The sequence below is a fragment of the Nerophis lumbriciformis genome, linkage group LG24, assembly GCF_033978685.3.
Source record: "Nerophis lumbriciformis linkage group LG24, RoL_Nlum_v2.1, whole genome shotgun sequence".
NCBI classification, from domain to species: domain Eukaryota; kingdom Metazoa; phylum Chordata; class Actinopteri; order Syngnathiformes; family Syngnathidae; genus Nerophis; species Nerophis lumbriciformis.
This window is the reverse complement of record NC_084571.2, coordinates 29,595,001-29,608,607: the sequence shown is the minus strand read 5'-3', so window position 1 is coordinate 29,608,607 and position 13,607 is coordinate 29,595,001. Positions and strand designations below refer to the sequence as shown.

The window sequence follows — 13,607 nt, the reverse complement described above, 5'->3', positions numbered from 1 at the left end:
TATACGGTACGCGCTTATGTTTATAGGTCAACGGTTGCTCTTGTTCATCGCTGAGAAGCGTTTTAACTGAAGCGTCCTATTCTCTCCGGGAGCCCTCGAATGTCGCAGCTCAGGATGCAGTAGCCGGCGTTGAACACAGGGTGTCGCTGATGTGCCACTTGGATCACCTGGCTGTTATTAAGGCAAAGGGTAAAGGCCAAAGTGGTGTAACTGTGGAATTGTTGGTTTTATTGTCATTTAACTGAACCTGAACCTCAGACCTCCACCCCCCTGCTGCGTCCTCGCTTGCACCCAAGCACTTTGACTCTTTTCGCTTCACCCCGTGTTCTTTCCGCGACAGGAAGTCGCTCTTCTGCTTTTTCTGCTGGTGTGGTTTTCTGCTCGTGTTCCTGAGGTGTTTGTCCAAGACGGGCCTGACATCTTGCCGCCCTCGCACCTGCCTGATGCACTTCCTCCCAGCGTCGGGCCTCATTTAGGGGCCTCCTCGCGCTCGCACCGCTCTGGTATGCGACTGATTTCCTCAAGACAAGGCGCTTGTGCACGGCTTTCCTCCTGGATTACTTGTGGAGATTAGTGATGGGGAATGCTGCCACGGGGGCCGCCGAGCAGCAGGAGCCATCAGACGGTCGCTCGGCCAGGAGCTCGGCCTCGTCGGGGATGAGCGAGCCGACACCCCCGACGCTGCAGAAGAAGCAGCCGTCGACCCCCAAGCTGCCCATGCCCCCCGAGGGGGAGCTGGAGGAGCGCTTCAACGTGGTCCTGGTGAGTGAAATGCAACTTTTTTAAAGTTTACAGACACTTTCTCAAACTTTAGAATGGACCAAAAACGTCTACTTAAGTGAATAATTACACAATGAATACAGAAATTATGAAAAAAAAAAAAAAAAGAGCGACGAGCGATACGGGGCCTCGAGGGGAAGTGTGGCAATGCATCCCGCCACAGACCATAAGACCGGAAAGCAACAGTCTTTCAACACTTTTCGGTGAACACGATTATTCATTATGTACACTTATCTTATATAAAACAGCATATTTGCTAACTTAGGACATTGGAAAAGGAACCATGTGACCTCTCGCAGCCAATCACGGATATAAAACAACAATCAAATAAAATGGTGTGTTACAATTAGGTATACAGGGCCTGCAACGTCATGTTTTAGCAAAAGCGTGATGGTAACCATAGAACAGGAAATGGAAGGTGTTTGACCGATAATTAAATATCAAGTCCACCTTGGCTATAAACAGGACGTAGCTAAAAGGACAAAGACGTAAAGCCTGTCGGGTATCTTCAAAGGATGCGTTTGATGTTCATTAATATACTTTTTTCTACGCCTGGATGACAGGAATGTTAAAATGGGACACAAGATTGAAAAAAACCATGTATTTTGGAGTAAATATTACAGAAAAAGATAATGTTAATGACAATATAAGTATGTTAATATTTTATATATATATATATATATATATATATATATATATATATATATATATATATATATATATATATATATATATATATATAGATGTAGTATGGCTAAAAATATTTAAGAAATATAATGTATTTTGGGGAAAAAATGTACAAAAAAAAAAATATAAACATGTATTTTGGTGAAAACATTAAAGAAAAATATACAAATATTAATGCAAATACATATATTTTGGCCAAATAAAAAGATACAATTATGTATGAAAATAAAATAAAATAATTACTAAAAAATGTTTTTTGGGGTACTGTGAGTTGTACTTTAGACAAATGAACTGATCACAAACTACAGGTTACATGTTTGATAATATTAAAATACATAGATAGTATATAGATAATGAAGCTGAGATAGGCTTTAACAGTTTAACAGATTCACTTTACATTTGTTAGCATTTTATGTAATATAAAACTGATCTTTAAAAAATATGAAAAAAAAACAAAAAAAGTCACATTTATTTAATTTAATAATAATATATTTGAATAAATATTATTAATTTAACACTTAATTTGTATTCAGTTAGTACATGTTTTCCCTCATTTGCTCAGTACATTTGTACATCTTTGAAAAATGTAAAAAAAAATATTGAATTTTTTTTTCCAGCTGTATTTAATTTAATACTTATATTTTTAATTAAATATTATAATAATACTTAATTTGTATTTACTTACATTTCCCCGCTCCAGCAGTCAAGTATGACCTCACTTGCTCTGTACATTTGTACTTTTGTAAGCATTTTCTGTCATATAAAATTGATCTTTAAAAAAATATTAAACACTTTTGGATTTATTATTATTTTTTTAATATGTTGTGTTTTTGCCATGAAAAACAGGGTTTTGACAAAAATTGCATAACACATAAAATAAAAAAAATAATACAAACGTATTATCGACAGATAGATTTGAAGTTGATTTAGAGGTTTAAGGATTAAAAGTAAAAAAAAGAAAAAGAAAAAGTTATGACTTATTTTGAACTATTGGGACCCTTTTTGATCCCCAATAATTTTGGTGGGATTTTATTTTTCGAAACTGTCATTGCTCAATAAATATTAAAGAATCAAAATCAATGTTGTTATGAATTACTGACCTATTCAAGGCTTCAGCTACTTCACATCAAATATTCCACTTTGAAATATTTTGGGGGAATATATATTGCATATTTTGTGTGTTTGAAAAACTTTTTTTTTTTTTTGACAAAAAGGGCATAAAACAAAAATATGAAAAAAAAAAAATTATATCGATGGATGATCTGACGTTGATCTGGAGACCTATTAAAAACGTATGACTTATTTTTAACACTTTTATTAGTTCGGCCCTTTGGGTCACTAAGAATATTAGTGGGATTATAACTGTCATTGCTAAAAAAAATAATAATAAAATAAAATAAAATACAATTTCTGTCATATAAAATTGATCTTTAAGTTTTAGTAAATTTTTTGGGGGGATTTATTAATTCATTAATAATATATATTTTTTAAAAATCAAATAATTTAATACTTTATTTGTATTTAGTTGTTTTTCTTCCCGTGTCCTGGCAGTCGAGTATGACCTCACTTCCTGTTCCATGTTGATCAGACTCAACCTCCGCACGCTCATTGTTTCTAAGGTGATTCTACACAGATCATTATGGGATGCCACGGCAAACGTTGAACCACCAAACCACAGTGACGACGCCCCACCAAGAGACACCAAACTCCCCCCGAGCAAAGTCATTTCCTTTCTTGCTTCTTTTTGTGCTGTTTTTTTCTTCTTTTTTTTCTCAAGGCATGGAGGCCTCGATGTGAACGTTAAGTCTTTGCCTCAAAGTCAAAGTTTAGATCATCACAATAAATTAAAGATGATGAGGGAAAAAATGTGCTCACTTTCGTTATTGACAAAAAAATCAAAGCGGGCCTGCTTTGTTTCCATTTAATGTGAGATCATAAAAGCCTGTTTAAAGCATTTTTGTCATAAAGAAAGTGCACTGAGCTGTACCTGTTTCCACAGTCTACTTATGAAGTAATGATGACATGAATATAATAATAATAATAATAAAATGTTACTGTTTTTCAGAGCTACATGAACCTTCCACCTGATAAACTGCAGCTGTTGAGTCAATACGACAATGACAAAAAATGGGAGCTCGTCTGTGATCAGGTAATTAAGGTATTATTAAATATAACACAATTTATTATATTGATTTAATTATATTTATTTATAAGATTTTATTTATTTCATTAAGGTATTATTAAATATAATACAATTTATTATATATTTTAAATGATACTTATTTACAATATTTTTTTAATTTTTAATTAAGGTATTAAATATAATACAATTTATTATATTTATTTGATTATATTTATTTATAAGATTTTATTTATTTCATTAAGGTATTATTAAATATAATACAATTTATTATATATTTTAAATGATACTTATTTACAATATTTATTTTAATTAAGATTTTAAATAAATTAAAATGTATTATTTATTTATAAGATTTTATTTATTCAATTTTAATGAGAGATTGTTTGTAATCAGGTATGATGCAATTAAAATATGATTAAATGTAATATTGTTTATTTTATTTAGTTATTAAATCTTATTTATATTGTATGTATTTATTTTGTCTGTGGTCAGGAATGATTTATTTAAAATACTATTCAGAGTAATACATTTTATTTCACTAAATTATTACCATCTTAATTGTATTTTATTTATTCTAATAATGGGAGCTTGTCTGTGATTAGGTCTGATTTATTTAAAATATCGAATGTAATACATTTTTTTTGTATGTAACTATTACATTTCAGTTGTATTGTAGCTACTTAATTTGACCTGTGATCATGTATAAATAAGATTAAACACTTTTTAAAATATTAAATGTAATACATTTTATCTTATGTATTCAATTATATCTAAATATTACATTTTAAAGGATTTAATTTACATTTTAATGGAATATCCTCTGTGATCAGGTATGATTTCAATAAATGCTAGTTGTAATACATTTGATTATATTGAACTATTACATTTAAATTGAATTTTATCTCATTTTAATTTGAATACGAGCTTGTCTGTGATCAAGTTCAATGTCGTTACCTTTTAATAAATGTAATACATTTTGTTTTATTTTAATTCTATTGTAAATATATTTTATTGTGTTTGATATATTTTACATTTTAATTGTATTTTATATCATTTCACTTTAAAGAGGTGCTTATCTGTAATCAGCTTTATATTGGCTATATTTTATTAAATGTAATGCATTTCGTTTAATTTTTTAATTCTATTGTAAATATTTAATTTATTTGAATTTATTGGAGCTCGTCTGTGATCTGGCACAATTTATTTAAATGAATCCACATAAATAAATATTTAATACACTTCCAATCATAGTTTTAATTTGATGAATTCAATTTATATTGCAATTCATTAGTTTTTAAAAATTATGGCAAAAACTGCATCCCACACTTACTCATAACACAACATGTGGTTAAGAGCAGAGTGCTGAAACCTCAAAATGTCGTCATGGCAACAATGTCGTGTAATGTATACAGCATGTGATATTTTGTGACGGGGTGTTTCATACTTACACTTCTCTCTCTCTCAGGAGCGTTTCCAGGTGAAAAGTCCCCCTTCTACCTACCCTGCAAAGATCAGGAGCTTCTACCAGGATCAAGTGGTGGTGGCCCGCAGGGTCAGTGAACGCAGCATCGCCATCATAATGTCATCTATCATTGCTATGTGTTTGTGTTTGTGTGTGTGTGTGTGTGTGTGTATGTATGTAACATTTGCGTTGGTCCCTCATCAGAAGAAAAGAGTCCAAGATGCCACAAAAGTCCTCAAAGATTTGGAGATCTCCCTCCGCACAAACCACATTGGGTGAGCAAGCGACATATCAATATCTCTTATCTTTTCCCTGTTCCTGTGGTGAAGTATTTATAAATAAATTATTTAACTGTTAAATGTAAATGTAGTATTTGTATAGAGTTACTGTATCTTTCTTGTCTTTTTCATGTTTTTTTAATAGGCAATGTAATTCACAAAATTGTCCACTAGATGTCACTGCTACACCTTGACTGCTTTCAACCACACCTTTATCATATGCCAGGAAAATACTGAATGTTAACAAAAATAACGATACAAAATGCATATATATAGTTGTGAACCATCCATCCATCCATCCATCTTCTTCCGCTTATCCGAGGTCGGGTCGCGGGGGCAGCAGCCTAAGCAGGGAAGCCCAGACTTCCCTCTCCCCAGCCACTTCGTCCAGCTCTTCCTGTGGGACCCCGAGGCGTTCCCAGGCCAGCCGAGAGACATAGTCTTCCCAACGTGTCCTGGGTCTTCCCCGCGGCCTCCTACCGGTCGGACGTGCCCTAAACACCTCCCTAGGGAGGCGTTCGGGTGGCATCCTGACCAGATGCCCGAACCACCTCATCTGGCTCCTCTCGATGTGGAGGAGCAGCGGCTTTACTTTGAGCTCCTCCCGGATGGCAGAGCTTCTCACCCTATCTCTAAGGGAGAGCCCCGCCACCCGGCGGAGGAAACTCATTTCGGCCGCTTGTATCCGTGATCTTGTCCTTTCGGTCATAACCCAAAGCTCATGACCATAGGTGAGGATGGGAACGTAGATCGACCGGTAAATTGAGAGCTTTGCCTTCCGGCTCAGCTCCTTCTTCACCACAACGGATCGATACAGCGTCCGCATTACTGAAGACGCCGCACCGATCCGCCTGTCGATCTCACGATCCACTCTTCCCTCACTCGTGAACAAGACTCCGAGGTACTTGAACTCCTCCACTTGGGGCAAGATCTCCTCCCCAACCCGGAGATGGCACTCCACCCTTTTCCGGGCGAGAACCATGGACTCGGACTTGGAGGTGCTGATTCTCATCCCAGTCGCTTCACACTCAGCTGCGAACCGATCCAGTGAGAGCTGAAGATCCTGGCCAGATGAAGCCATCAGGACCACATCATCTGCAAAAAGCAGAGACCTAATCCTGCAGCCACCAAACCAGATCCCCTCAACGCCTTGACTGCGCCTAGAAATTCTGTCCATAAAAGTTATGAACAGAATCGGTGACAAAGGGCAGCCTTGGCGGAGTCCAACCCTCACTGGAAACGTGTCCGACTTACTACCGGCAATGCGGACCAAGCTCTGGCACTGATCATACAGGGAGCGGACTGCCACAATCAGACAGTCCGATACCCCGTACTCTCTGAGCACTCCCCACAGGACCTTCCGAGGGACACGGTCGAATGCCTTCTCCAAGTCCACAAAACACATGTAGACTGGTTGGGCAAACTCCCATGCACCCTCAAGGACCCTGCGGAGAGTATAGAGCTGGTCCACAGTTCCACGACCAGGACGAAAACCACACTGTTCCTCCTGAATCCGAGGTTCGACTATCCAGCGTAGCCTCCTCTCCAGTACACCTGAATAGACCTTACCGGGAAGGCTGAGGAGTGTGATCCCACGATAGTTAGAACACACCCTCCGGTTCCCCTTCTTAAAGAGAGGAACCACCACCCCGGTCTGCCAATCCAGTGGCACCGCCCCCAATGTCCACGCGATGCTGCAGAGTCTTGTCAACCAAGACAGCCCCACAGCATCCAGAGCCTTAAGGAACTCCGGGCGGATCTCATCCACCCCCGGGGCCTTGCCACCGAGGAGCTTTTTAACTACCTCAGCAACCTCAGCCCCAGAAATAGGAGAACCCACCACAGACTCCCCAGGCACTGCTTCCTCATAGGAAGACGTGTTGGTGGGATTGAGGAGGTCTTCGAAGTATTCCCTCCACCGATCCACAACATCCGCAGTCGAGGTCAGCAGAACACCATCCTCGCCATACACGGTGTTGATAGTGCACTGCTTCCCCTTCCTGAGGCGGCGGATGGTGGTCCAGAATTGCTTCGAAGCCGTCCGGAAGTCGTTTTCCATGGCCTCACCGAACTCCTCCCATGTCCGAGTTTTTGCCTCTGCGACCGCTGAAGCCGCACACCGCTTGGCCTGTCGGTACTTGTCCGCTGCCTCAGGAGTCCTATGAGCCAAAAGAACTCAAAAGCACTCCTTCTTCAGCTTGACGGCATCCCTCACCGCCGGTGTCCACCAACGGGTTCTAGGATTACCGCCACGACAAGCACCAACTACCTTGCGGCCACAGCTCCAATCAGCCGCCTCGACAATAGAGGCGCGGAACATGGTCCATTCGGACTCAATGTCCAGCACCTCCCTCGTGACATGTTCAAAGTTCTTCCGGAGGTGGGAATTGAAACTCTCTCTGACAGGAGACTCTGCCAGACGTTCCCAGCAAACCCTCACAATGCGTTTGGGCCTGCCAGGTCTGTCCGGCATCCTCCCCCACCATCGCAGCCAACTCACCACCAGGTGGTGATCGGTAGAAAGCTCCGCCCCTCTCTTCACCCGAGTGTCCAAAACATGAGGCCGCAAATCCGATGACACAACTACAAAGTCGATCATAGAACTGCGGCCTAGGGTGTCCTGGTGCCAAGTGCACATATGGACACCCTTATGTTTGAACATGGTGTTCGTTATGGACAATCTGTGACGGGCACAAAAGTCCAATAACATAACACCGCTCGGGTTCAGATCCGGGCAGCCATTCTTCCCAATCACGCCTCTCCAGGTTTCACTGTCGCTGCCAACATGAGCATTGAAGTCCCCCAGTAGAACGAGGGAATCACCCGGGGGAGCACTCTCAAGTACTCCCTCGAGTGAATCCAAAAAGGGTGGGTACTCTGAGCTGCGGTTTGGCGCGTAAGCGCAAACCACAGTCAGGACCCGTTCCCCCACCCGAAGGCGGAGGGAAGCTACCCTCTCGTCCACCGGGTTGAACTCCAACGTACAGGCTCTGAGCCGGGGGGCAACAAGAATTGCCACCCCAGCCCGTCGCCTCTCACTGCCGGCAACGCCAGAGTGGAAGAGAGTCCAGCCCCTCTCGAGAGAACTGGTTCCAGAGCCCTTGCTGTGCGTCGAAGTGAGTCCGACTATATCTAGCCGGAACTTCTCCACCTCGCGCACTAGCTCAGGCTCCTTCCCCCCCAGCGAGGTGACGTTCCACGTCCCAAGAGCTAGCTTCTGTAGCCGAGGATCGGACCGCCAAGTGCCCTGCCCTCGGCTGCCGCCCAGCTCACATCGCACCCGACCTCTATGACCCCTGCTATGGGTGGTGAGCCCATTGGAGGGGGGACACACGTTGCCTCTTCGGGCTGTGCCCGGCCGGGTCCCATGGGGACAGGCCCGGCCACCAGGCGCTCGCCATCGTGCTCCACCTCCGGGCCTGGCTCCAGAGGGGGGCCCCGGTGACCCGTGTCCGGGCAAGGGAAATCTGGGTTCCTTGCTTGTTTTCTTCATAGAGGTCTTCGAGCTGCTCTTTGTCTGATCCCTCACCTAGGACCAGTTTGTCTTGGGAGACCCTACCAGGGGGCATAAAGCCCCCGGACAACATAGCTCCTAGGATCATTGGGACACGCAAACTCCTCTACCACGTTAAGGTGGCAGCTCAGCTTTTATTTTTATGATTCTTATTTTTATTATCATGATTATTATTGTTATCATTATAATTAGCATAATTAGCATTATTTTCTGTTATCATTGTTTTCATTATGATTGTTTGATTATTATCATTATATAATTATTTATTTATAATATGTTTTATGATCATTATCAATAATAAAATCATTATGTTTTACTACTATTACAATATGTTTAACCCGTACAGCTCCACCCCTGCCCCACCCCTGTTTTGCAATAGTGTTTTTATGATCATTATATTATTATTATTATTAATATCATTACATTACTAATATTTCATCATCTTTAATATTTTATAATACTATCATTATATTTTTTTACAATCAAACAATGTTATTATTTTATGTTTTGTAGTGGTTTTATACATTTTTTATTATCAATATTATTGCTGTCATCATTATCATAATATAACTATTATTTTACTATTATTGTTATATTATCATTATGTAACTATTATTTTATTATCAATATTTTCTATTTTCACTAATATTATTAATATTATTATTATTATGATCATAATCATTATAATGATATAATTATAATCATTACTTATAAGCGCTTCAAAAATATTTTCTCCTCTGAAGAATATTTAAAAAACAACTTTAAAACTAATATGTAATGTAAATTTAACAGAAATGTTTGTACAGAAATAGTCTAAAAATCTCTTATTACTAAATAGGTTTCATTACCAACACTTTTTTTTTTTTAAAGAACATATTTGTATTCCCTTCTTTTTATTTTAGTAACTTAAACATATTTATAATAGTGATTGCACTGTAAAGGCACTATACATTTTTTTTTTTTTTACAAATTATTATAGTTATTGTATTGTTTTCATTGTTATCATTACAGTCCTTTGCTGATTGGCTGGTAGACACCACATGGTGCGACTGTCTAATTGTGTGGCTAACATTTAACCCAAGTTTGGGTCAGCGAATATTAAAGGCCTTCCTGGTGGTGGACAACTACTAATGTACAAACCCCAAAACCAGTGAAGTTGGCACGTTGTGTAAATGGTAAATAAAAACAGAATATAATTATTAACAAATCCTTTCCAACCTATATTCAATTGAATAGACTGCAAAGACAAGATACTTCATGTTCCAACTGGAAAACTGAATTTTTTGCAAATATTTGCTCATTTGGAATTTGATGCCTGCAACATGTTTCAAAAAAGCTGGCACAAGTGGCAAAACAGACTGAGAAAGTTGAGGAATGCTAATCAAACACTTATTTGGAACATCCCACAGGTGAACAGGCTAATTGGGAACAGGTGGGTACCATGATTGGGTATAAAAGCAGCTTCCATGAAATGCTCAGTCATTCACAAACAAGGATGGGGCGAGGGTCACCACTTTGTCAACAAATGCCTGAGCAAACTGTCGAAGAGTTTAAGAACAACATTTCTCAACCAACTATTGCAAGGAATTTAGGGATTTCACCATCTACGGCCCGTAATATCATCAAAAAGGTTAAGAGAATCTGGAGAAATCACTGCACATAACATTGAATGCCCGTGACCTTGGATCGCTCAGGCGGTACTGCATCAAAAACCGACATCAGTGTGTAAAGGATATCACCACATGGGCTCAGGAACACTTCAGAAAACCACTGTCAGTAACTACAGTTCATCGCTACATCTGTAAGTGCAAGTTAAAACTCTACTATGCAAAGTGAAAGCCATTTATCAACAACACCCAGAAACGCCGCCGGCTTTGCTGGGCCCGAGCTCATCCATGATGGACTGATGCAAAGTGGAAAAGTGTTCTGTGGCCTGACGAGTCTACATTTCAAATTGTTTTTGGAAACTGGACAGTGTGTCCTCCGGAACAAAGAGGAAAAGAACCATCCGGGTTGTTATAGGCGCAAAGTTCAAAAGCCAGCATCTGTTAAGTTAAAGTTCAAGTACCAATGATTGTCACACACACACTAGGTGTGGTGAAATTTGTCCTCTGTATTTGACCCATCCCCTTGATCACCCCCTGGGAGGTGAGGGGAGCAGTGAGCAGCAGCGGTTAACCCCCATTTCCAACCCTTGATGCTGAGTGCCAAGCAGGGATGGTCCCATTTTTATAGTCTTTGGTATGAAGAAAAAAAAAAAAAAAAAAAAAAAAAAAAAAAGGGACGGCGTGGCGCAGTGGAAGAATGACCGTGCGCGACCCGAGGGTCCCTGGTTCAATCCCCACCTAGTACCAACCTCGTCATGTCCGTTGTGTCCTGAGCAAGACACTTCACCCTTGCTCCTGATGGGTGCTGGTTAGCGCCTTGCATGGCAGCTCCCTCCATCAGTGTGTGAATATGTGTGTGAATGGGTAAATGTGGAAGTAGTGTCAAAGCGCTTTGAGTACCTTGAAGGTAGAAAAGCGCTATACAAGTATAACCCATTTATCATTATCATTTATGACTCGGCCGGGGTTTGAACTCACAACCTACCGATCTCAGGGCGGACACTCTAACCACTAGGCCACTGAGTAGGTGATGGTATGGGGGTGTATTAGTGCCCAAGGCATGGGTAATTTACACATCTGTGAAGGCACCATTACTGCTGAAAGGTACATTCAGGTTTTGGAGCAACATATGTTGCCATCCAAGCAACGTTATCATGGACGCCCCTGCTTATTTCATAACATATCGAGGACAATAAAGTAATAAGTTCATGAGGAGGAAAAAGTTGCCGCTTTACGAGAAACAAGATGCAATATTTTTAGAGTAAAATAACATGGATAAAGTTGTAATCTCACCAGAAAAATACATAATATTTAAAGAAGATAGTCAGTAGCCCATGGGGGAATGTAGTCTTTATATTTTGACAATAAAGCCTTAGTATTTACTTGAGAAAAATATACTACATGAAATATGGAGTATGAAGTGAGGACATTTTATTTTGCAATATTTAGAGAATAAAGTCATAATATTGCATAAATAAAGTCGTTGTTTTATCTGAGAAAAAATACATAACATTTAAAGAATAAATTACGAAAATAGCATATGTTGCCATCCAAGCAACGTTATCATGGACGCCCCTGCTTATTTCGGCAAGACAATGCCAAGCCACGTGTTACAACAGCGTGGCTTCGTAGTAAAAGAGTGCGGGTACTAGACTGGCCTGCCTGTAGTCCAGACCTGTCTCCTATTGAAAAAGTGTGGCGCATTATGAAGCCTAAAATACCACAACGGAGACCCCGGATTGTTGATCAACTTAAGCTGTACATCAAGCAAGAATGGGAAATAATTCCACCTGAGAAGCTTAAAAAATGTGTCTCCTCAGTTCCCAAACGTTTACTGAGTGTTGTTAAAAGGAAAGGCCATGTAACACAGTGGTAAAAATGCCCTTGTGCCAACTTTTTTGCAAAGTTTTTCAGTTGGAACATTAAATATCTTGTCTTTGCAGTCTATTCAATTGAATATAAGTTGAAAAGGATTTCCCAATCATTGTATTCTCTTTTTATTTATTTATGCCAACTTCACTGGTTTTGGGTTTTGTAATATATAACACATAATGCATATGTTCCTTCTTGACTGCATTTAAATGTAGAGTATATGTAGAATATATTTATATTATTTATATATTATACATATAATATATTATATTATTTATTATTATTCTTGTCTATTGTGAGCGAACTGTGGTTCTGAATTTCCCCCAGGGATGAATAAAGTACTTTCTATTCTATTCTATTCTATTCTATAATTAACATAACATTCTACTTGACTAAATACTAGAGATGTCCGATAATATCGGGCTGCCGATATTATCGGCCGATAAATGCTTTAAAATGTAATATCGGAAATTATCGGTATTAAAAAGTAAAATCTATGACTTTTTAAAACGCCGATGTGTACACGGACGTAGGGAGAAGTACAGAGCGCCAATAAACCTTAAAGGCACTGCCTTTGCGTGCCGGCCCAATCACATAATATCTACGGCTTTTCACACACACAAGTGAATGCAAGGCATACTTGGTCAACAGCCATACAGGTCACACCGAGGGTGGCCGTATAAACAACTTTAACACTGTTACAAATATACATTTCGGGAGAACATCCGCACCGTAGCACAACATAAACACAACAGAACAAATACCCAGAAACCCTTGCAGCACTAACTCTTCCGGGACGCTACAATATACACCCCCCGCTACCTCCTACCCAAACCCTGCCCCCCTCAAACTCCTCATGCTCTCTCAGGGAGAGCATGTCCCAAATCCAAAGCTGCTGTTTTGAGGCATGTTAAAAAAATAATGCACTTTGTGACTTCAATAATAAATATGGCAGTGCCATGTTGGCATTTTTTTCCATAACTTGAGTTGATTTATTTTGGGAAAACCTTGCTAGATTGTTTAATGCATCCAGCGGGGCATCACAACAAAACTAGGCATAATAATGTGTCAATGCCACGACTGTATATATCGGTATCGGTTGATATCAGTATCGGTAACTAAGAGTTGGACAATATCGGAATACCGGATATTCGGCAAAAAAGCAATTATCGGACATCTCTACTAAATACTACTTTGGCGTCTCTCACGTGTGTGTGTGTGTTGTGTTTGTAGTTGGGCTCAGGAGTTTCTCAATGATCAAAAC

The 13,607-nt window shown here is 39.6% G+C and overlaps 1 protein-coding gene across 1 annotated transcript in view; it reads left to right on the top strand.

The window, feature by feature from the left end:
• Positions 1 to 289: 289 nt before the first annotated feature.
• The window catches only part of fmnl1a (formin-like 1a), a 30,285-nt gene continuing 16,967 nt past the window's right edge, over positions 290 to 13,607 (top strand). The window contains exons 1-5 of the mRNA XM_061981934.2: positions 290 to 762; positions 3,533 to 3,616; positions 5,076 to 5,162; positions 5,277 to 5,347; positions 13,577 to 13,607. The exon at positions 13,577 to 13,607 is cut by the window's right edge and continues 53 nt beyond it. Coding sequence (XP_061837918.2) covers positions 577 to 762; positions 3,533 to 3,616; positions 5,076 to 5,162; positions 5,277 to 5,347; positions 13,577 to 13,607 — 459 coding nt within the window. The 5' untranslated portion in view covers positions 290 to 576. The remainder of the gene's footprint in view (positions 763 to 3,532; positions 3,617 to 5,075; positions 5,163 to 5,276; positions 5,348 to 13,576) is intronic.